At 38.8% G+C, this 22,213-nt stretch overlaps 1 protein-coding gene across 1 annotated transcript in view; it reads left to right on the forward strand.

Annotated features, from left to right (window-relative positions):
• Positions 1 to 1,351: 1,351 nt before the first annotated feature.
• The window catches only part of LOC117089142, a gene marked incomplete at its 5' end in the record, with an annotated part of 48,609 nt that continues 27,747 nt past the window's right edge, over positions 1,352 to 22,213 (forward strand). Inside the window, 4 exons of the mRNA XM_033220008.1 lie at positions 1,352 to 1,386; positions 2,766 to 2,838; positions 11,646 to 11,906; positions 12,974 to 13,086. Coding sequence (XP_033075899.1) covers positions 1,352 to 1,386; positions 2,766 to 2,838; positions 11,646 to 11,906; positions 12,974 to 13,086 — 482 coding nt within the window. The remainder of the gene's footprint in view (positions 1,387 to 2,765; positions 2,839 to 11,645; positions 11,907 to 12,973; positions 13,087 to 22,213) is intronic.

Below are 22,213 nucleotides of genomic sequence, written 5' to 3' on the forward strand. Positions count from 1 at the left end.
CCTGCCTGATACAGTGATTTCAGGGCCAGAAGATGCTTTTGGAAGGATTCCTTGTAATCATGCTAAAAGAGATGAAGAAGAGCTTGAGGATTTTTGTAAGGTTAATCAGGATGAGGGGAAGAAGCCTAGAAATAAACAAGATAAAGCAGAGCGTAAAGTCAGCTCATCAGAAACCAAAGATAAGGACCACTCACTTAACTTTTTTTTTTTTTTTTTTTTTTTTTTTTTTAAGATGGAGTCTCGCTCTGTTGCCCAGGCTGGAGTGCAGTGGCACGATCTCAGCTCCCTGCAACATCTGCCTCCCAGGTTCAAGCAATCCTCCTGCCTCAGCCCTCCTAGTAGCTGGGATTACAGGCACATGCCACCACGTCCGGCTAGTTTTTGTGTTTTTAGTAGAGAGAAGATTTCGCCATGTTGGCCAGGCTGGGCTCAAACGCCTGACCTCAGGTGATCTGCCTGCCTCGGCCTCCCAAAGTGCTGGGATTACAGGCATGAACCACTGTACCCGTCCCACTGACTTAAATTTTCCTCTTTAGTGGCATAAGTAGCATTCTTAGTTTTTCCAGGAACTTTCTTTTTGGCTCTTGGGTGTAAATGAATGGTTTTGTTTACCGTTCATTGCATTTGTAGTCTTCAGATTAACCTATAATTTTCTGACATAATTGGTAAGATATTGACAAATTTAGGACATCATGGCAAAAATTGCTTATTCCCAGTGTCACAAGTATCAGACTTTCAGTGTCTGATAAATTCTTCTGAAAACATAGGCCTAGGAAAAACCTCTGGTTCTAACTGGTTGTTATACTGACAACCGAAGTGTAAAATGTTACTGTATTCTTTGTCAGAATCTCCGTGCTGAATTTGAGGTATTGATTCCATTTGCCCCATTTGGGGGTTCAGTCTGAAAACTATCAGTTGGAAGTCAATTATGATAAATGAAGCATCTGATGGGGAAGCCCCAAAATGTTCTTAATGTGAAGAGTTTGTGTGATAATTTGCAGAGGAACTGATTATCTGTGTGATGGATCGTGGGAGTAGAGAGAGAATTAGGTAGGGTTGAGTTACCTTACTAAAAGAGAGTTTAGCTTGTCAACAGTTTTGGTCGTTGTTTCAGCCTGTCTGAAGTCATATCTGATTGTATTAAGGATACAGTTGTCCAAAGGATTTAGTTGATGTGGTTTCCCAGTTTTCTTTTCTCCAATTTTTCTAACCCCAGGCTCCATTCTTCCCAGAACATGGTTTTACTTTTTTTTGTCTTTTCTGTTTCTTGGCAGCATTGATATTTCACCTGGAAGGAAATATCCAAGAATCCCTAGAACTCTTCCAGACATGTACAGTTCTAAGCCCTTAGAGTGCTGATAACCTCAAGCACGTGGCGAGATCTTTGTGAGTATTAGCAACCTGGAGGCCCTAGGGCACTCACAGAGAACAGTGTAAAATGCATTCTTAGGTACAGCTTGCTGCTGACAGCCACATCAGCCTGATACACAAGTGGGGAATGGTTTAATAGGTATAATGGGATTCACTCTAAAGAGCATGGATTAAGTTTGAAATTTGAGAAAATGAGATAACTAGTGTTAAGGAACTAAGTGTTTTAAACACTGTGCATTCTAGTTTGATGGGGGAACCGATATTATTTATCATGTAAATAGAGACACCTTGTACCCTAAAGTCTTCTAAACTTACTGGCAATCCTTGGAATTTTTCTCATCTACTCTTCTAACATTTAATATCTATCACACAGTAAGTTTTTAGTAAGGACAGAGAGTTCCTGACTTTGGATGGTTCAACTTAACGTAATTTTTTAACTTTACAATGATGTAAAATTGTTATGTATTCAGTAGAAACTGTACTTCAAGTACCCATACAGCCATTCTGTTTTTCATTTTCAGTATAGTATTCAGTAAATTACATGAGATATTCAGCATTTTATTATAAAAGTGGCATTGTGTTAGATGATTTTGCCCAACTGTCAGCAAATGTAGTTAGGAAAGTGGAGATAGGAACTCCATGGAACAGAGTAAGTGTTCTGAACATGCTTAAGATAGGCTAGGCTGTCTATGATGTTTGGTAGAGTAGATGTATTATGTGCATTTTTGAATTACAGTATTTTCCATTTACAGTGGGTTTACTGGGATGTAACCCCATCATAAGTTGAGGAGCATCTGTATTTGTTGAGTGAATGTCCTAAAGATTCCTAGATGGAAAGAATCTCAAAGGTCTTTATAAACTACTAGGTATTCCCTTTTCAGTCCTTTGTTCCATGGAGTTCCCATCTCCCCTTTCTTAGCCACGTTGCCATTCATACCTGTGTTGTTTTTGCATGGAGCTTGGTTTTCCCTGTTTCTCTCTAAACTCAGGATCCAATATCAAGGAAAGAGACTTAGTCTTGGAAGGAAAGGACATGTCCCTAATGGGTGATGATAAGTAATAATAGTTACTGCTTAACATGGCATATCATTTGGCTTATTTCTTTTTTGGTCTGCATTTATAGTACATTGTAGGAGAAAAATTCCACAAGACTCTCACTAAAATTGTTATAGAATGAGACCAAGGCCTTGGAACAGCTGCCAGTGCAATCCCTACTAAGAGAGCTTCTGCTGTTAGTGTATAGCAGCTTCACTGACCAAACCAGCACAACCAGCTCATGGAGAAAAGACTTCTAGAATTCTCTGCTGGATGAAATATGAGTAAAATGTGGGACTAGTAGGGTTAGTCTTCTAAGAATTTTGAGGTAATAATTATGGAAAATGTATCTTTTCCAGATTTCTTTTGGGAAAACATAAAGCTGCCATTGAAGTATATAATGAAGCAGCTAAACTCAACCAGAAAGATTGGGTAAGTAGAGAACTTTCAGTTCTTTCTTATTAGTAAACATGCTAATGATTCCATTTATCATATGGCTGTCTTATTTCTGAATTCTTACATTCCAAAAATATCTTGATTTTATCCTCATACTGAATTCATGGTTTGTCTAAGTATAGGATCAAAAACCCATGTTTCCTCATAACTTTGCAGGTGTTGCTGCATGATTTTCTAACAGTTTGCTGACGAGCAGTCTCTTACCAGTCTGATTCTTGTTGATGACCCCCTAGAAGCTTTGGGTATTTTTTTCATCATTGGAATTCCACAATATCAGCAATAGGCATCTAGTTGTGTTTCATGTCTTTTTCCCATCCCCATCTGTGTGACACTCAGTTGACTCTTTCATTCTGAAGACCCTTGCCTTTCTTTGGGTCAGGGCCTCGGAGTAGTTCTTTATTTTTCCCCTCCCCTTCTCTTTGTGTCAATTGGGGTTGTGTGTAAATGCAACTAAACATTGGCTTTACAAATCAGGGGTTATTTTTTTAATTCTCTTGAAACAAGATGTCCACGTAAGTAGTTGCTGGCATTGATTTGGCAGTCCTCGGATGTCAAGGCCGAGAGTTTTTCCTCATGGTTACAAGAAGATTGCTGCATCTGACATCACATCTGCATTCTAGGGAGGGAGAAAGAGAAAGCAACAAGGAGAAAAGGACAGAGCCTATATTGGGAAAGCACAACTTTCCCAGAAGCCCCCACAGACTTCCACTTATGTCATATCAGCTCCCCTTCTAGAAGGAAGGCTGACTAAATGTAGTTTTTAATCTGGTCACATTGCCACTCTAAACAAAAATAGGGTTCTATTAGTAAGGAAAAAGAGAAGAGTAGGTAGCAGGCAGGCAGATAGATAACCAGCAGCATCTGCCACACTGTTTTCCATTCTCTATGAGACATGTTCTCTAACTGTTCTCTACAATAACTCTTAACTTGCCTCTCATTTTCTACCTCCGTGTCCTTTTTTTTTCTTTTGGGACAGAGGCTTACTGTGTCGCCCAGTCTGGAGTGCAGTGGCGTGATCTTGGCTCATCGCAACCTCTCTCCCAGGTTCAAGTGATTCTCCTGCCTCAGCCTCCTGAGTAGCTGAGATTACAAGCACCTGCCACTATGCCCGGCTAATTTTTGTATTTTTAGTAGAGACGGGGTTTTACCGTGTTGGCCAGTCTGGTCTGCAACTCCTGACCTCAGGTGATTCACCTGCCTTGGCCTCCCAAAGTGCTGGGATTATAGGTGTGAGCCACAACGCCTGACCCTCCTTGTCCTTTTATTGTACGTTCAGGACATGTATTCAGTCTTATCTTCTGTATCATCATTTTTGTTTTTAGCTATTTGTATTCTGTTATATATCCTATCCGTCTAATATTTTTATTTCATTTCCTTTCATTGTATTTTTAATTTCCATAAATCTTGTCTTCACTGTCTCTGATTCTTAAAGTTCTGTTCTGCTTCTCAGAATTATCTTTTTCTAACTCTGCATTTTGGTTCTTCTATTTTATGCTGTTGGTATTTTTCAAGTATTTGATGATTCTCAGGGAGACATTCATATCTATGAGTGAAGGACTAGATTTATTAGTACAGAGAATTAGCATGGATTTCCTTTGCAGTTCTTATGGGGCACTATTATTTTTGAAGCGTGTTCAATTTGTCAGTTGCTTTTCTTCTGTATGTCAGAGAATTGAGTTGAGTCTTTGTGCTGTGGAGTTTGTAAGAGCTAACAGCCAGAGTGAAGCTGCAGATAAAGAAAAATTCATGTACTTTTTCATTCAGTTGGTTTTTCAGAAAATGAATATGTCTGCTATATGCCAAGCACTGGTCTATGCCCTGGAGATGCAACGATGGACTGGTGGATTATAAGATAATCAACTAGAATAGGAAATACAGGAAGGAAGAGGAGCAAGTTTTGGAAGAAGGTGATGGTGAGAAATCAGAGTTAAATCCTGTCTTTCAGAGGATTTTGGATATGATAAGTTTTACATTCTGAGGGGATATCTAAATTGAGATGTGTCCAGTGTGGTTGGATATAGAAATCTGAAACTCAAGTGTTTTGGAGTAGAGATGTACATTCTGGAGTCAACAACATAAAGGTGGTAATTGAAACCATTAGATTGCTTGACATTACCCTGCAATGAGCTGAGGATGGAATCCTGGAAAAAAGAGTTTTTTACTTTTTTTTTTTTTTTTAAAGAGACAAGAGTACCTAGGCTGGAGTATAGTGGGGTGATCATAGCTTACTGTAACCTCCAACTCCTGGACTCAAGTGATCATCCTGCCTCTGCCTCCTGGGTAGCTGGGACTACAGGTGCATGTCACCATGACTGGCTAAATTTATTTTGTGGAAATGAAGTCTCATTATGTTGCCCAGAGTGGTCTCAAGCTCCTGGCCTCAAGTGACCCCCTGCTTCAGCTTCCCAGAGTGCTGGGATTACAGGTGTGAGCCATCAAAAAGCAATTTTGAAGGACTGAGCAGGAGAAGAGAACCCATAGAGGGAGATAGGGAAGAGGTAAAACAGGAGAGCTCGGCCGGGCGCGGTGGATCACACCTGTAATCCCAGCACTTTGGGAGGCCGAGACAGGTGTATCACGAGGTCTGGAGATCGAGACCATCCTGGCTAACACAGTGAAACCCCGTCTCTACTAAAAATACAAAAAATTAGCCGGGTGTGGTGGTGGGTGCCTGTAGTCCCAGCTGCTCGGGAGGCTGAGGCAGGAGAATGGCGTGAACCCAGGAGGCTGAGCTTGTAGTGAGTGGAGATCACGCCACTGCCCTCCAGCCTGGGCGACAGAGCGAGACTCCGTCTCAAAAAAAAAAACAAAACAGGAGAGCTCAGAGTCACGGGGAATGGAATGTGTTTCTTAATCTATCCGGTTGGTTGAAAGAGCTCATTTGGTATTACTGACTCACTTGGGATAACCATCCCATTGTTACTAGTAGATGTGGTCATTCACAAAACAGCCATTCTTTTTTAAATTTTTTAAATTATACTTTAAGTTCTAGGGTACATGTGCACAACGTGCAGGTTTCTTACATATGTATACATGTGCCATGTTGGTGTGCTACACCCATTAACTCATCATTTACATTAGGTATATCTCCTAATGCTATCACTCCCCTTCCCCACTCCCCACAATAGGACCCAGTGTGTGATGTTCCCCTTCCTGTGTCCAAGTGATATCACTGTTCAATTCCCACCTATGAGTGCGAACATGCAGTATTTGGTTTTCTGTTCTTGAGATACTTTGCTGAGAATGATGGTTTCCAGCTGCATCCATGTCCCTACAAAGGACACGAACTCATCCTTTTTTATGGCTGCATAGTATTCCAATGGTGTATATGTGCCACATTTTCTTAATCCAGTCTGTCACTGATAGACATTTAGGTTGATTCCAAGCCTTTGCTATTGTGAATAGTGCTGCAAAAAACATACGTGTGCATGTGTCTTTATAGCAGCATGATTTATAATCCTTTGGGTATATACCCAGTAATGGGATGCCTAGGTCGAATGGTATTTCTAGTTCTAGATCCTTGAGGAATCGCCACACTGTTTTCCTCAATAGTTGAACTAGTTTACAGCCCCACCAACAGTGTAAAAGTGTTCCTATTTCTCCACATCCTCTCCAGTACCTGTTGTTTCCTGATTTTTTAATGATTGCCTTTCTAACTGGTGTGAGATAGTATCTCATTGTGGTTTTGATTTGCATTTCTCTGATGGCAAGTGATGATGAGCATTTTTTTTCATGTGTCTGTTGGCTGTATGAATGTCTTCTTTTGAAAAGTGTCTGTTCATATCCTTTCCCCACTTTTTGATGGGGTTGTTTGTTTTTTTCTTGTAAATTTGATTGAGTTCTTTATAGGTTCTGGATATTAGCCCTTTGTCAGATGAGTAGTTTGCAAAAATTTTCTCCCATTCTGTAGGTTGCCTGTTCACTCTGATGGTAGTTTCTTTTGCTGTGCAAAAGCTCTTTAGTTTAATTAGATCCCATTTTTCAATTTTGGCTCTTGTTGCCGTTGCTTTTGATGTTTTAGACATGAAGTCCTTGCCCATGCTTATGTCCTGAATGATATTACCTAGGTTTTCTTCTAGGGTTTTTATGGTTTTAGGTCTAACATTTAAGTATCTAATCCATCTTGAATTAATTTTCGTATAAGGAGTAAGGAAAGGATTCAGTTTCAGCTTTCTACTTATGGCTAGCCAATTTTCCCAGCACCATTTATTAAATAGGGAATCCTTACCCCATTTCTTGTTTTTGTCAGGTTTGTCAAAGATCAGGTGGCTGTAGATGTGTGGTATTATTTCTGAGGACTCTGTTCTGTTCCATTGGTCTATATCTCTGTTTTGGTACCAGTACCATGCTGTTTTGGTTACTGTAGCCTTGTAGTATAGTTTGAAGTCAGGTAGCATGATGCCTCCAGCTTTGTTCTTTTGGCTTAGAATTGTCTTGGCAATGTGGGGTCTTTTTTGGTTCCATATGAACTTTAAAGCAGTTTTTTCCAATTCTGTGAAGAAAGTCATTGGTAGCTTGATGGGGATGGTATTGAATCTATAAATAACCTTGGGCAGTATGGCCATTTTCACAATATTGATTCTTCCTATCCATGAGCATGGTATGTTCTTCCATTTGTTTGTGTCCTCTTTTATTTCACTGAGCAGTGGTTTGTAGTTCTCCTTGAAGAGGTCCTTTACATCCCTTGTAAGTTGGATTCCTAGGTATTTTATTCTCTTTGAAGCAATTGTGAATGGAAGTTGATTCCTGATTTGGCTCTCTGTTTGTCTGTTACTGGTGTGTAAGAATGCTTGTGATTTTTGCACGTTGATTTTGTATCCTGAGAGTTTGCTGAAGTTGCTTATCAGCTTAAGGAGATTTTGGGCTGAGACAATGGGGTTTTCTAAATATACAATCATGTCATCTGCAGACAGGGACAATTTGACTTCTTCTTTTCCTAACTGAATACCCTTTATTTCTTTCTCTTGCCTGATTGCCCTAGCCAGAACTTCCAACACTATGTTGAATAGGAGTGGTGAGAGATGGCATCCCTGTCTTGTGCCAGATTTCAAAGGGAATGCTTCCAGTTTTTGCCCATTCAGTATGATATTGGCTGTGGGTTTGTCATAAATAGCTCTTATTTTGAGATACGTTCCATCAATACCGAATTTATTGAGAGTTTTTAGCATGAAGGGCTGTTGAATTTTGTCAAAGGCCTTTTCTGCATCTGTTGAGATAATCATGTGATTTTTGTCTTTGGTTCTGTTTATATGCTGGATTACGTTTATTGATTTGCGAATGTTGAACCAGCCTTGCATCCCAGGGATGAAGCCCACTTGATCATGGTGGACAAGCTTTTTGATGTGCTGCTGGATCCAGTTTGCCAGTATTTTATTGAGAATTTTTGCATCGATGTTCATCAGGGATATTGGTCTAAAATTCTCTTTTTTTGTTGTGTCTCTGTCAGGCTTTGGTATCAGGATGATTTTGGCCTCATAAAACGAGATTGGGAGGATTCCCTCTTTTTCTATTGATTGGAATAGTTCCAGAAGGAATGGTACCAGCTCCTCCTTGTACCTCTGGTAGAATTCGGCTGTGAATCCATCTGGTCCTGGACTTTTTTTCGTGGGTAGGCTATTAATTATTGCCTCAATTTCAGAGCCTGCTATTGGTCTATTCCGGGATTCAGCTTCTTCCTGGTTTAGTCTTGGGAGAGTGTAAGTGTCCAGGAAAGTATCCATTTCTTCTAGTTTTCTAGTTTATTTGCATAGAGGTGTTTATAGTATTCTCTGATGGTAGTTTGTATTTCTGTGTGGTTGGTGGTGATATCCCCTTTATCATTTTTTATTATGTCTATTTGATTCTTCTCTCTTTTCTTCTTTATTAGTCTTGCTAGCAGTCTATCAATTTTGTTGATCTTTTCAAAAAACCAGCTCCTGGATTCATTGATTTTTTGGAGGGTTTTTTGTGTCTCTATCTCCTTCAGTTCTGCTCAGATCTTAGTTATTTCTTGCCTTCTGCTAGTTTTTGAATGTGTTTGCTCTTGCTTCTCTAGTTCTTTTAATTGTAATGGTAGGCCTTCAATTTTAGATCTTTCCTGCTTTCTCTTGTAGGCATTTAGTGCTATAAATTTCCCTCTACACATTGCTTTAAATGTGTCCCAGAGATTCTGGTATGTTGTATCTTTGTTCTCTTTGGTTTCAAAGAACATCTTTATTTCTGCCTTCATTTTGTTATGTACCCAGTAGTCATTCAGGACCAGGTTGTTCAGTTTCCATGTAGTTGAGCGGTTTTGACCAAGTTTCTTAGTCCTGAGTTCTAGTTTGATTGCACTGTCGTCTAAGAGACAGTTTGTTATAATTTCTGTTCTTTTACATTTGCTGAGGAGTACTTTACTTCCAATTATGTGGTCAATTTTGGAATAAGTGCGATGTGGTGCTGAGAAGAATGTATATTCTGTTGATTTGGGGTGGAGAGTTCTGTAGATGTCTATTAGGTCCGCTTGGTGCAGAGTTGAGTTCAATTCCTGGATATCCTTGTTAACTTTCTGTCTCGTTGATCTGTCTAATGTTGACAGTGGGGTGTTAAAGTCTCCCATTATTATTGTATGGGAGTCTAAGTCTCTTTGTAAGTCTCTAAGGACTTGCTTTATGAATCTGGGTGCTCCTGTATTGGGTGCATATATATTTAGGATAGTTAGCTCTTCCTGATGAATTGATCCCTTTACCATTATGTAATGGCCTTCTTTGTCTCTTTTGATCTTTGATGGTTTAAAGTCTTTTATCAGAGACTAGGATTGCAACCCCTGCTTTTTTTTGTTTTCTATTTGCTTGGTAGATCTTCCTCCATCCCTTTATTTTGAGCCTATGTGTGCCTCTGCATGTGAGATGGGTCTCCTGAATACAGCAAACTGATGGGTCTTGACTCTTTATTCAATTTGCCAGTCTGTGTCTTTTAACTGGATCATTTAGTCCATTGACATTTAAGGTTAATATTGTTATGTGTGAACTTGATCTTGTCATTATGATATTAGCTGGTTATTTTGCTCGCTAGTTGAGGCAGTTTCTTCCTAGCATCGATGGACTTTGCATTTTGACATGCTTTTGCAGTGGCTGGTACCTGTTGTTCCTTTCCATGTTTAGTGCTTCCCTCAGGATCTCTTGTAGGGCAGGCCCGGTGGTGACAAAACCTCTGAGCATTTGCTTGTCTGTAAAGGATTTTATTTCTCCTTCACTTATGAAACTTAGTTTAACTGGATATGAAATTCTGGGTTGAAAATTCTTTTCTTTAAGAATGTTGAATATTGGCCCCCACTCTCTTCTGGCTTGTAGAGTTTCTGCCAAGAGATCTGCTGTTATTCTGATGGGCTTCCCTTTGTGTGTAACCTGACCTTTCTCTCTGGCTGCCCTTAACATTTCTTCCTTCATTTCAACTGTGGTGAATCTGACAATTATGTGTCTTGGAGTTGCTCTTCTCGAGGAGTATCTTTGTGGCGTTCTCTGTATTTCCTGAATTTGAATGTTGGCCTGCCTTACTAGGTTGAGGAAGTTCTCCTGGATGATATCCTGCAAAGTGTTTTCCAAGTTGTTTCCATTTTCCCTGTCACTTTCAGGCACATGAATCAGACATAGATTTGGTCTTTTCACATAATTCCATATTTCTTGGAGACTTTGTTCGTTTCTTTTTACTCTTTTTTCTCTACACTTCTCGCTTTGTTTCGTTCATTTGATCTTCAATCACTGATACTCTTTCTTCCAGTTGATCGAGTCGGTTACTGAAGCTTGTGCATTTGTCAAGTAGTTCTCGTGTTAAATAACAAAAGTAGCAATAGATGTCTATTCCTGATTTTAGCCTAGATCACAGTACTGTTTCATCAGTAAATCAGCTTTTTAAATTATTAATATTTTTAATGGACAAATCATAATTATACATATCTATGGAGTATAGTGGAATGTGTTGAAATATGTAAACAATGGAATGATTAAATCACACTAATTATTGTATTGCCTTGCCGTAGCATTTTTATGGTGAGACATTTGAAATGATACTTATTTTGAAATATATTATTATTGACTGTATTCACCCTGCTATGCAATAAATCTCAAAACTTATTCATCCAGTCTATCTGAAACTGTTTGGTCACCAACTCCCTCCCTTCCTACCCCTTTATCCCCCCTAAGCCTCTGGTAACCATGATTATACTCTGTATGTCTATGAGTTCAACTTTTTTAGTTTCTACATATAAGCGAGATCATGTAGTATTTCTTTTCTGTGCCTGGCTTATTTCACTTAGTGTAATGTCCTCCAGATTCATCCATGTTGTCACAATAACATAATTCCTTCTTTGAGGCTGAGTACTCCTGTGTGTGTGTACGTGTATGACGTTTTCTTTCTCTCTTCATCCATTGATGGACACTTAGGTGGATTCCATGTGTTGGCTATTGTGAATAATGCTGCAGTGAATGTGAGAGTACAGAGATCCCTTTGACATACTGATTTCAGTTCCTTTTCATATATACACAGTAGTGGTATTGCTGGATTCTGTGGTAGTTTTGTTTTCAGTTTTTTGAGGAACCTCCCCATACAATTTTCCATAATGGCTTTACTAAGTTACACTCCCATCAACAATGTATCAAGAGTTTGCTTCTTTCTTTATCTTTGCCTAGACTTACCTTTCATCTTTTTGATAAAAACCATTCTAACAGGTGTGAAGTGATACCTCATTGTGGTTTTAATTTGATAGTCAGCTTTTGTGTACAGTTTACGTGTATAATTATATCACCCAATTTTTCTTAATGGGACAGCGATCTAGGGCAGCCCTGCAGAGGTACCTGTTCTACTGTAATCGCTATATGAACCACATGCAGAGTCTGCGCTTTGAGCACAAACTATATGCTCAGGTGAAACAGAAAATGGAGGAGATGCAACAGCACAACATGTCCTGGATTGAGGTGCAGTTCCTGAAGAAAGCAGTTGATGTCCTCTGCCAGTGTCGTGCCACACTCATGTACACGTATGTCTTCGCTTTCTACCTCAAAAAGAATAACCAGTCCATTATCTTTGAGGTAGGAGTAGTTCTGGGTGAGGAAAAAGCCCACCTTGTATCATAGGACTACCTGATCTTTCATATATAAGATATAGTTTTCAGGGTTCTTGTTTATTCAGAAAATGTAGATAGACGAATTATTTATTACAGATACAAGAAATTTCTATTTCCTAAATTATACTCAGATCGATGTTGTTTAGCCAGCTAGTGATTAGGTACGCAGATTCTGGAGTCAGCCCTAGATTTTAATCTTTACTTTATTGTATTTTAGGTCTGTTAATTTGGAGCAAATTACTTAACCTCTTATTTCTCCATTTTAAAGTGAGGATAATACCTTTCTAGGTTGTTAAGAGGTTTAAGTGAGACAATTTGTGTTTAAGTGAGACAATTTGTGTTAATTGCTATATAGCACCTTGAACTCATAAGTTCTCAATAAAAACCTTTATTCAGGCTAAACTAACCCTGCAATATTAGAAATTAATGTGGTGGTTATGGTTGTCTTTAGTGGAGAAGTAATGACTAAAAAGCCAGCTTTTAGCAGTAAGGTTTTCTCAAGTAAAGATGCTCATTTAAAATTGATGCATAAAACATGGATATCTATATATGACTAGACAATAAGCCTGACTAGCAGATGGGACTTCATTTGGGTAACCAGTACAGAACTAGCAATCATAGTAAAGGATGATACAATTTGAATCTTCTGTACAGTGTTCTCTTATAAGTATAGCCAGATGTAAGCAATAATAGGTTTCTATTTTTTCTCATTTCCCTTTGAGTTTTTAGCAAAGAGCAGCTCTCAGAATGAGAAAATTCCAAGAGACATTTTAAATCCTTTCAAATAGTCTTCAGTATTCTTCCAAAAGTAATGGGTGAAATCTTTAATTCTTTTAACATTTAAAATATTGTTCTGGAAAGAACAAACAAGTTATTAGAGATGAAAGCCCTAGAGCTTTACAGGTGCAGTTAAACCACCTATGAAAGTTACGGAATCAGTGTTGAGAGCAGTCTGTAGTCAACAAAACAGTGAAAATGGTTTATCTTTTAGCTTTATTTTGAAGCCAAAATTTACTTTTATTCTTCTTACAGAATAACCAAGCAGATCTAGAGAATGCCACAGAGGTGCTCTCGGGCTACCTTGAACGAGATATTTCCCAAGATTCTCTGCAGGATATAAAGCAGAAAGTACAAGACAAGTACAGGTAATTTTTTTTTTAAGCTGTTGAATAAACTTTCTGCCAGTGATGGTCTAGTGTGCCTTAGTGGTCAAGTTCAGTGATAGTGAAACTAGGTTTAGCATATCCACCAACTGAGCTGCTGCCATGTTTCTCACAAATTGTTTCTGTCCGTTGGGCACTAAATTGCAGGTAGTAGTACTGGTGAAGCATACATATTCAACCGTTTATTCTACTGGCTAATTCTGCTTCTGTTCAATTATTTAGTTGCTACCTTGCAAGGAAGAAAGAACCCAGAAAGGCCAAGTGGCTTTTAGGATGAGAGTGAGAATTGGATGTTGGTCTTAGCCTGGAATCCTATGTATGGGTCATGGCTATTCACAAGTGAGCTATGGGAACTTACTTTTTAGAGTTTTTATTAGATTTTGTGTGTGTATATATATATAATCTAAGGAGATACTTGTCCTAGGAGTTGATTTTTCAAGATGTGCCGTCTCTTAAGATAGAGATGCAAAATGTTTGATTTCTCAACATGAAGCTCTTTCTCCCAAAGTGACAAATTGCTAGTGTCTTTTGAAAGTAGTAGGAAACTTGGGGAGTTTGGAAGACTTGGAGATTTAGTCCTAACCAATATCTTCCCTTCCCTTAGCCAATTTTAGCTACTATAATGTGTTCATAGTACTTTTACAGTTAACAAAGATTTTTAAGGACGTGAATAAAGAACCCATGAAATTATTTCTGAACCTGTTTATCTGCAGAACTGTGGGACTGAATTATTTCTAAGGTCCATCAGAACTTGTAATACTTTATTGCTTTAAAATTAATTCCCATGGAATAATGGCTTTCAGAAAATACTATTTTAATATTAGAAGCAGTTTGATGTGTCTGTACATCTAGACCTGAACATGTGCCTATTAAAATTAAAAATAGGTGCTTGGTTCCGAGTCTGGATAAACTATAGGGATGCCTTAAAAATAAGTAAATGCCTCTTTTTTTATTATTAGAGGCTGACAACAAGTTTTTTTTTTCTCTGTGAGAGTCGACGAAGGGTTTTGTTACAGCATGTGCACGAAGGCTATGAAAAAGATCTGTGGGAGTACATTGAGGACTGAGAATGGCCCTGCATAAAATGAACTCTGAAAACTTTACCATCTAGAGTGCTCATGCAATTAAAACAAAACAAACACAAACAAGGAGGCAGTAAGCCTATTCTGACACCACTGGTCTGTAGTACCAGAATTGTTTTGTTAACGGAAAGTTTAAGTAAATTATATTGTAATAAAAAAGGTAGATAAACCATTGTACAACAGTATTCTAGGCCGCCAACAAAAGTGTGATAGACACACTAAAAGCCGTCCAACTTTAACTTGTAACGTAGCTTCATTCTCAAAGCTGACTCCTTTTTTCTTTTTCTTTTTCCTTTTCCTGAGTGTAGTACAGTTAAAATTTCAAACAGCTCCTTGATACTGCTTTTCATGTTCAAACCAGCCATTTTGTTGTACTTTGGTAAAGGACCTCTTCCCCTTCCTCCCCTACACATACAGATACACCCACACACAGACTGACTCTCTTTCTCTCATACCCCAAGGTCATGAGTGAATGATGCTTAGTTCCTTGTAAAGAAAATCTTGGGATGGGGAAGGGGTAGGCAGCAAGAGGATTCAACAAACAAAAAACATAAAAACTTTGTATATGACTTTTAAAACAAGAGGACAACACAGTATTTTTCAAAATTGTATATAGCGCATATGCATGGACAAAGCAAGCGTGGCACGTGTTTGCATAATGTTTAATTACAAAAAAAATATTTATTCTTTAAAAATCTTCAAGATTATGTCTATTTGCTGTGCATTTTCTTTCAGTTTGCTTATCTTTCCCGGGTTGGGGTTGGGATGAAGGTGTGTTGGTTGAGCACCTCTGGAAGACCTATCTAGAGCTCTTTCACTTTCCTGAGGTTACTTTGCCCTTTCTGGTGTTGGTATGTCTGTTGCTGACCATGGGCCTCATGCCTTGAATTCCTGCTCTTGATCAGGACAAGGGAGGTCAAGCTCTGAATAAATGCCATGACCTGATTAAGGGCTACAGCAGCGAGTTTTGTTGCTATAGTTCATGATTTAACCTGTTCCCAACCTAATCCCCCTCCATGGCATCACGCCTCTACCCAAGCCTTTGTGTGCCCGTGTTATGCGCACAGCTGTAGGCTTAAGTTCCCTGTCACATCCAATGGAAGCATTTAAAAATTTCTTTTACTTTTCGGTTTTCCCTTAATTGCTGCTTTGAGCCTTTTCAGATTTTAGTTATGGCTCGTCTGTCACCCCTTCTCTACATTAGGGTGTCAAACAAAATGTTTTGCTTTAAATATAAATAGCCATTCATTTAGTCTCAGATTGTGAATTTAAAATGGCGGATACTGAAATTGCTTGTGTGTGTTGCTGTGGGTTCGGTTTGAAGGCAAACACCCCTAGAACATGATATTCCCATCTAGTGCATTTAAATAGAAATCACTGAGTTTGCTGCTTTTTTATTGTCAGCACATAGGAGAATTAATAATGCATTTTAGCTGTGATGTCCATTTTTATGAAATTTCTACTAAGAGCTATGTTAAAAGTAAAGGATGGTGGTGGTTTTATTAACTATATACATGTTTAGGCCATTCTGGCTGTGGTATTTTTCAATAGGTCAGCATCCGTAAATCTGTCAGTTTTATACAGGAGTACAGAGTGAGCTAGGCAACTAGGTTAAGAGGTCTAAATATGAAATACCAGTTGAGGCTGAGGACCTCTTCGTCTTCCTTTAAATGTCTTGTGCCTAGGGAGTGTTTACCATTTGTGAGGCAGCTTTGTCTGCTCTTACATTGTACATCCTATTACTCCATTGGGAAGTAGGTTCACTTTCCTCTGGCCTTTTGCCTAAGTTAGGCTTTGCTGAATCAACCCTACTTTTCCTTTTAGAAAAGGTTGTTACAGGAGATGTACTGGCAACTGTTCTTTTCCCATCAAAAATCAGTGAATGTTTGCTGAGTATAAATGCTGCTTCCTTAAACCACTTGTCGCTTTAGGATCAACTTTACCTGTACCTTTTCTCCTTTCCTCCCTTGCCACCTCAGGTGCAAATCTGAATTCAGTGTCTGCTTCCTCCATATTCTCGTCTCCCTCCCCTCTTCCATATGACATTATTCATATGACATTATTTTACTTCAAATGACATTATCAATCTTAAAAAGACATACATTAAAACTAAGGAGATTTTTTTAAAGAAAGCCTAAGTTCCTTTCCCTGGTAACTTTGAAAAGCAGTCAGAGTTGCTAGATAGATGTATGTGGCTCCTTTAAAATGCTTTGTGTATGTGTGGTGTTTAAAAAAAAAAAAAGTCTTACCAGTTAACTTTGCAGTATCTAGGTTTGAGTGTCATAAATCCATGTGTTCCTGTTGCAACAAATACCCCAACATTGTGTGTGCACGTCATAATACCAGTCTTCACCCGTGAGGAACAGTGCTTTTTAGAGATGCTTTCTAGTTTCAGTGTTGGCATACTACCTGAGGGTATTGCAGTTGTGGGTGCATTCCCAAATTTGTATGATCAAGATGAACTGGCCCTTTTCTACTTGCAAGCTTTCAACAGATACCACCATATATGATGGAATTCCCATAGTGAATTGCTTATGTTGTTAGTAGATTCAGTGCACCCAGCTGGGATAGGCAAACCGTATTATGACAGCTTCCCTGTTTCACCTACGTAAGTCGTCTTATCTGAGGGCTCTATTCACAGTAAGCACCAGCGTCTCCATGTCTTGAGGTCAGTTTCATTCTTTTTAAAAGTACATGCTTCATTTGAACAATCAGCAGCAGATGGACTTTCAGTGATTTAAAATAAAATTTTGATCCAAAGCTCAGGACACAAAAACCACAGTGGTAAAATTGAGTAGCATATAATATCATCAGACTAAATTATCTGTAATTTTCCACAACCCAGATTGTATGTGTTTTCTGTGTGTTTAAATAAATATATTAGATACACGTGTATACATACACACATATACAACAGATCCAAGACTGGCTGACTTCATTTGAAATGGTTGAATCTGCAGTGTAATAAAGTGGTTCAACCAGGATTAGGAACTGAAATTTAGTAGAAGAGAGAAAAGGAGTTAATGTAACAAATTCTTTTAGCTACAAACCCTGGTAATAGAGCACTTGGGGGATGGGATGGGGTGGGTTGGTGAGACAATCAGATTGGTAAATTGATTAAATGCTCCTAACCCTGTAATTTTGTGCATAGAGCACCCTGTGCTGTGGAAATAACTGTTCTTAGATTTCATTGTAACTGGACTGTTCAGGTTGCCCAGAGGGAAAGAACATTCCTAATTCTAATAAAATAAACTTTTATTTTGTTATTCCATTAGTTACTTATGTTTATTTTTATAGTTAAAAAATGACTAAAGGTGGCTAATAGCCACCTGTATTATGTGCCTTATTCACTGTTCCCACTTAATATAAAATGTCTAAATTTGGTTCAGTTTCTTTGGGAACTGTGAATGAGCCCATTCCCCCAACATTTAACTTGGTTAATGAAGCTTTCAGAGCATTTTCTGAACGCTTTCCAATTTCTGCGTCTCAAATATGAATTTAAGTTGTTCGTGTTGTAACAGTGATACAAAAATGCTCAATAGCTCTTTGCCACTTTTTAAAGAAAATACTTTGAGTCATTCTTAGCTAACCTCAAAACTCCTTCACATTACTTTCATTTTAGCTCACTCTTAAAGGTGGTACTGTTATATAGGGATGAAGGGAGAGTTTTCTGAAACCAGGTCCCAGAGTTGAAGATAGTTTGTCGTTGATACTCTGGCCAAGTCTAGGTTTTAGGACAATTTAATTTACTCTTACTTGAATCTGTAATTATGGGAGTTGATCACTTTTCCTCTTCAAAGCACTTCAACTTACTGTCTAAAACAAGTGGAAAAGAAATTGCCCTTTTTTATAAAGGAGGAAGATAAGGCTCACTGAGGTTAAATAACTCACCCAATTTTTCATTTCCTTCTACCTGAAACTTAACATCATACTACCTCTTTGTATCATAGTTTGTTATTCTGGTCTCAGAATGACCTAGTATTCTGTGCCAGGGAAGGTAGTTCTTAACTATATTGTTGTACTTTTAAACCACATTAAAGACTATTATAAATGCCTATCATTGCTACTGTTAGAGGTTGCTCTATACTATCTCTGATCTTTCATTCGTTGTTGCAGTTTGCAACTAATGTGGCCCTGTGTTTTGCCTCATTAGAAACCATCCATGGATAGAAGAGTAGCCCTTTTCATCTTGCAGATTAAGGTAGGCAGTCTTCATGTGAAGACTGTCACGGTAGTTCAGAATAAATGGTTTAGTATGATTTGCTAAATAGTGCCCAAGTAATTTGCAGTTGGTTTAGTTATTCAAATGGATTTCCATTGTAAAGAATTTTGGATAGTCTGTGGAAAATTGTTACAGGATTTGTTTTGCAATTGATAACTGAAAATGCACAGAACATCCATATCCCTTGGATCTCAGCCTTTGAGGCTTTAAAAAGATGATAAGCAGTGAGTTTTATGAGAAAATTCTGGCTCCTTCAGAAACAGGAAAATGTGTGGGTCCCTCAGATCTTTCATATATCTTTGGGGGTAAAGATATATCTTTGGTTATATCTGGTTGGTTTTAAGGATTTTGCTTCTGTAGTTACCCAAGATCAAATAGCCAACTCAGAAATACTCAGTTGGATATCAGTGAAATAGTGCCTACCAGTGGAGTAAACAGACAACTTTTGGGTTTTTAGTTTTTGCTTTTGTGTGGAGTTAGGTCCAGTTTTTAGGGCAACTATTGTTGACCTTTCTCTAGGCAGTAGCATTTAGGATGGAAAAAAATAATATGAGATATGTGTGAAAAGCGGTTTTCAGGCTATCGTTTATTTAGGGCCACAGATGTGCTTATTTAGGACTATTTTCAGGGTAGGAGCCAGTTAGAATTTGTGAATCAGTCACACATTGATATGTAGCAGCCCTATCAGTGCCACAACAACCTTATTACCATAGTAATTCAGAGGTCTCAAGTAATCCAGGAGTCTCAAACTGAAATGTCACCAAGAGCCAAGTAAATATTTTAGAAATAGACTACCCTGGACTATATGGGCTCTGAGAAGAGCCTGTGAAATCTTCTTCATGTGAATTATCTTAATTAAATGTGGGCCAAAGAAAAACCGGCCACGGGCAGTTTATTTTCCAGCTTCTATTAGTCTTGGCTTGCAACAATGCCACTGTCCATCTGGCATTACCTAGACCAGTGATACTTAAATTTGTCTGCGAATTGGAATCACTGAGAAGCTTTAAACAATTATTAGTGCCTGAGTCTTACCTTGTGGAGATTATGATTTAATTGCTTTGGGTAGGCATCAGTATTTTTTGTAAAGCCCTTTCCACATTCTCACCCCCTGATTCTAATCAGTGATTCTCATGTGCAGACTAGGTTGAGATCTGTGATCTGGATTGCCTTCTATAGTTGCAAAAAGAGAATATAGGCGAGCAACTCCAGATCATAAGGGACAAAATAATTCAAGGCAAATTGATGGGCTCAGAATAGGGCCTCACTGGAGGCCCTAGTTGAGTGGGTTTTGTGGAATGGTGCCTCCCAAGGGTCTGGTGTGCAGTGCCCGATTTGTTTTTTTGTCGGTTTTCTGGTAAATGGTCCACCTTGGAGAAAATCACAAAACAAAGTCTTACCAAGAAGTAGAACTGACAAGCAGCCATGTTGATTGGCAGTACATTCTCTTGCCAAGGGGGAGAAATCTAGGGAAAATAATAGAGTCTGAGCGAAGGAAGTTGACTGGTTATAAGCAAAACTGTCATTAAAGCTATTTGCATCAAATCTGCACAATTCCACGAGCACTTAGAGTTCACAAGTTTCCTACTTCTTTCATTCTTTTGATAATCTTGTTATTTTTTTTTCAAGTGTGGTATAATAGTAAGAATATTGACACTTCTCAGCCATAGTTTTCCCTTTTGTAAAATGGGAATACTAATAGGAACTGTAATTTGTTGAGTGCTTCTTGCCACATGCCTTACTTTTGTCTGTATCTTCCAAGCAGCCCTAAAGCAAAATGGGCATTGTTACCCTATTTTTATGAGGAAAGACACTCATACACTACTAACGTACTCCAAAGTTACACACTGAGTGTTTAACAGGGCCATGCTTGTCTGATTCCATATGTTCGTTCTGTTATGCTGTTGTCTGTTACGTAGGAGTATTGTGAGGATCAAAGAACATGTGAAAACAAAACCTAGTTACAATAATAAGCACAATAGTGCTAACTTGGGCAAAAGATAAGGATACAGAGCTGTCTCAGAGATTCCCAAAAGCAGGATGAGATTGAACTGGGAACTAGAAAACCATTTTGGACCCCTAAAATGGTATTGTCTGCCATCTGTACATCATTCTCTTGCGGCTCTTACTGCTGCTTTTCCTGTCAGTTACCCCGTAGCTCCGGGTATTACCATGTTAACTGTTCCAGACACATGTAGAGAGAAACAATCAGATCCATGGGGCAGGATCATCAATACAAGCGTGGATGTTGAGAGCTTAATCAGGAAGGAAAACTTGGAGATCCTAGTTAGCTGGGTTCACATCATGGAAATTGTCTTTGACAAAACTGAAATGCCCTGAAGTTTTAATTTTTTAACTATATGTAATGAATTGTCATATGATAGATAATTGTGGCGACTTAGTATTTACCAAATGGTTTGTTTCCATCTTGTTTATTTTTATTTTTATTTTTTTTAAGAGACAGTCTTGCTGTGTTGCCCAGGCTGTACTTGAACTCCTGGGCTCAACCACCCCTTCTGCCTCAGCCTCCTGAGTAGCTGGGATCATAGGCATGTGCCACTGCTTCTAGCTCTTCCATCTCAATCTTATGATGTAGTTACTATTTTCATTTTATAAATAAGAAAATAGAAGCTCAAAGAAGATGGGTAGTTTCCCTGAGGTCATCCTGTTAGTAAGTGGCAGAATGAAGTTACAAACCTAGGTTTTATTGGTTGCCACCCACAGTGCCAGGCACTGGCGCTACAGCAGTGAACAAAAGGTCTGTTGGTTTGTCTGAAGCTCTCAACCTTGATTCTGTATAGATTCAGTGGATTGCCCAAGGCTGCTCAACCAGTTAAGATCAGAGCCAGCTCTGCTATTTGATCAGTATATTATTTTCACCACACTGTATCTGCTTCTCAGTCACCAAAAGCACCTGCTAAAATTATATATAGACTGATTAGGGGACTTCCAACCTAAGATTGCCCTGGAAACTTAATTCTTATCTTGGCTCATCTCTTCAAAACAAATGCCTCTTTTGTTGGTGATCTCAGATACACTGTTCAGAAGTACTCAAAGTATTCCTTTTTTCTGCTCACATTTGAGAGTCACCCTAGCGTTTTAATGAATTAAGCAAGCCAGCCCTGCATTTCCAAAGCCTTTCCAGAAGTTCAACCTTACTTACTTTGATCTGATGACATGGGCTTTTAAAAAAATTACTATTTTTTTAGAGGTGGGGTCTCACTATGTTGCCCAGGCTGGAGTATAATGGCTCTTCACAGGCACAATTCGGGTGCACTATTGCCATGAACTCCAGGACTCAAGCCATCTTCCTGCCACAGCCTCCTGAGTACCTGGGACTATAGGTGCGACCCACCATGCCCAGCTGACATTGACTTTATATACATAATATTCCCTCAGCAACAATTTATGTCTTATTTGGCACTTGTAAAACCCTCTTCACTGATTATGCCTGTTCGGTATTTACTCCAAGTCACCTGCCTGCCTTTAGCCATGGAGTATTCAAGTTTCTTTCAGAATGAGAATTTGGAGGGTGATTATAGAAATGTAAAACCAGGCCGGGCATGGTGGCTCACACCTTGTAATCCCAGCACTTTGGGAGGCCGAGGCAGGTGGATCACAAGGTCAGGAATTCGAGACCAGCCTGGCCAATATAGTGAAACCCCGTTTCTACTAAAAATACAAAAATTGGCCAGGCATGGTGGCGCATGCCTGTAATCCCAGCTACTCAGGAGGCTGAGGCAGGAGAATCGCTTGAACCCGGGAGGTGGAGGTTACAGTGAGCTAAGATCACGCCACTGCACTCCAG

Source organism: Trachypithecus francoisi, unplaced genomic scaffold (assembly GCF_009764315.1).
Source record: "Trachypithecus francoisi isolate TF-2019V2 unplaced genomic scaffold, Tfra_2.0 Contig00803, whole genome shotgun sequence".
NCBI classification, from domain to species: Eukaryota; Metazoa; Chordata; class Mammalia; order Primates; family Cercopithecidae; genus Trachypithecus; species Trachypithecus francoisi.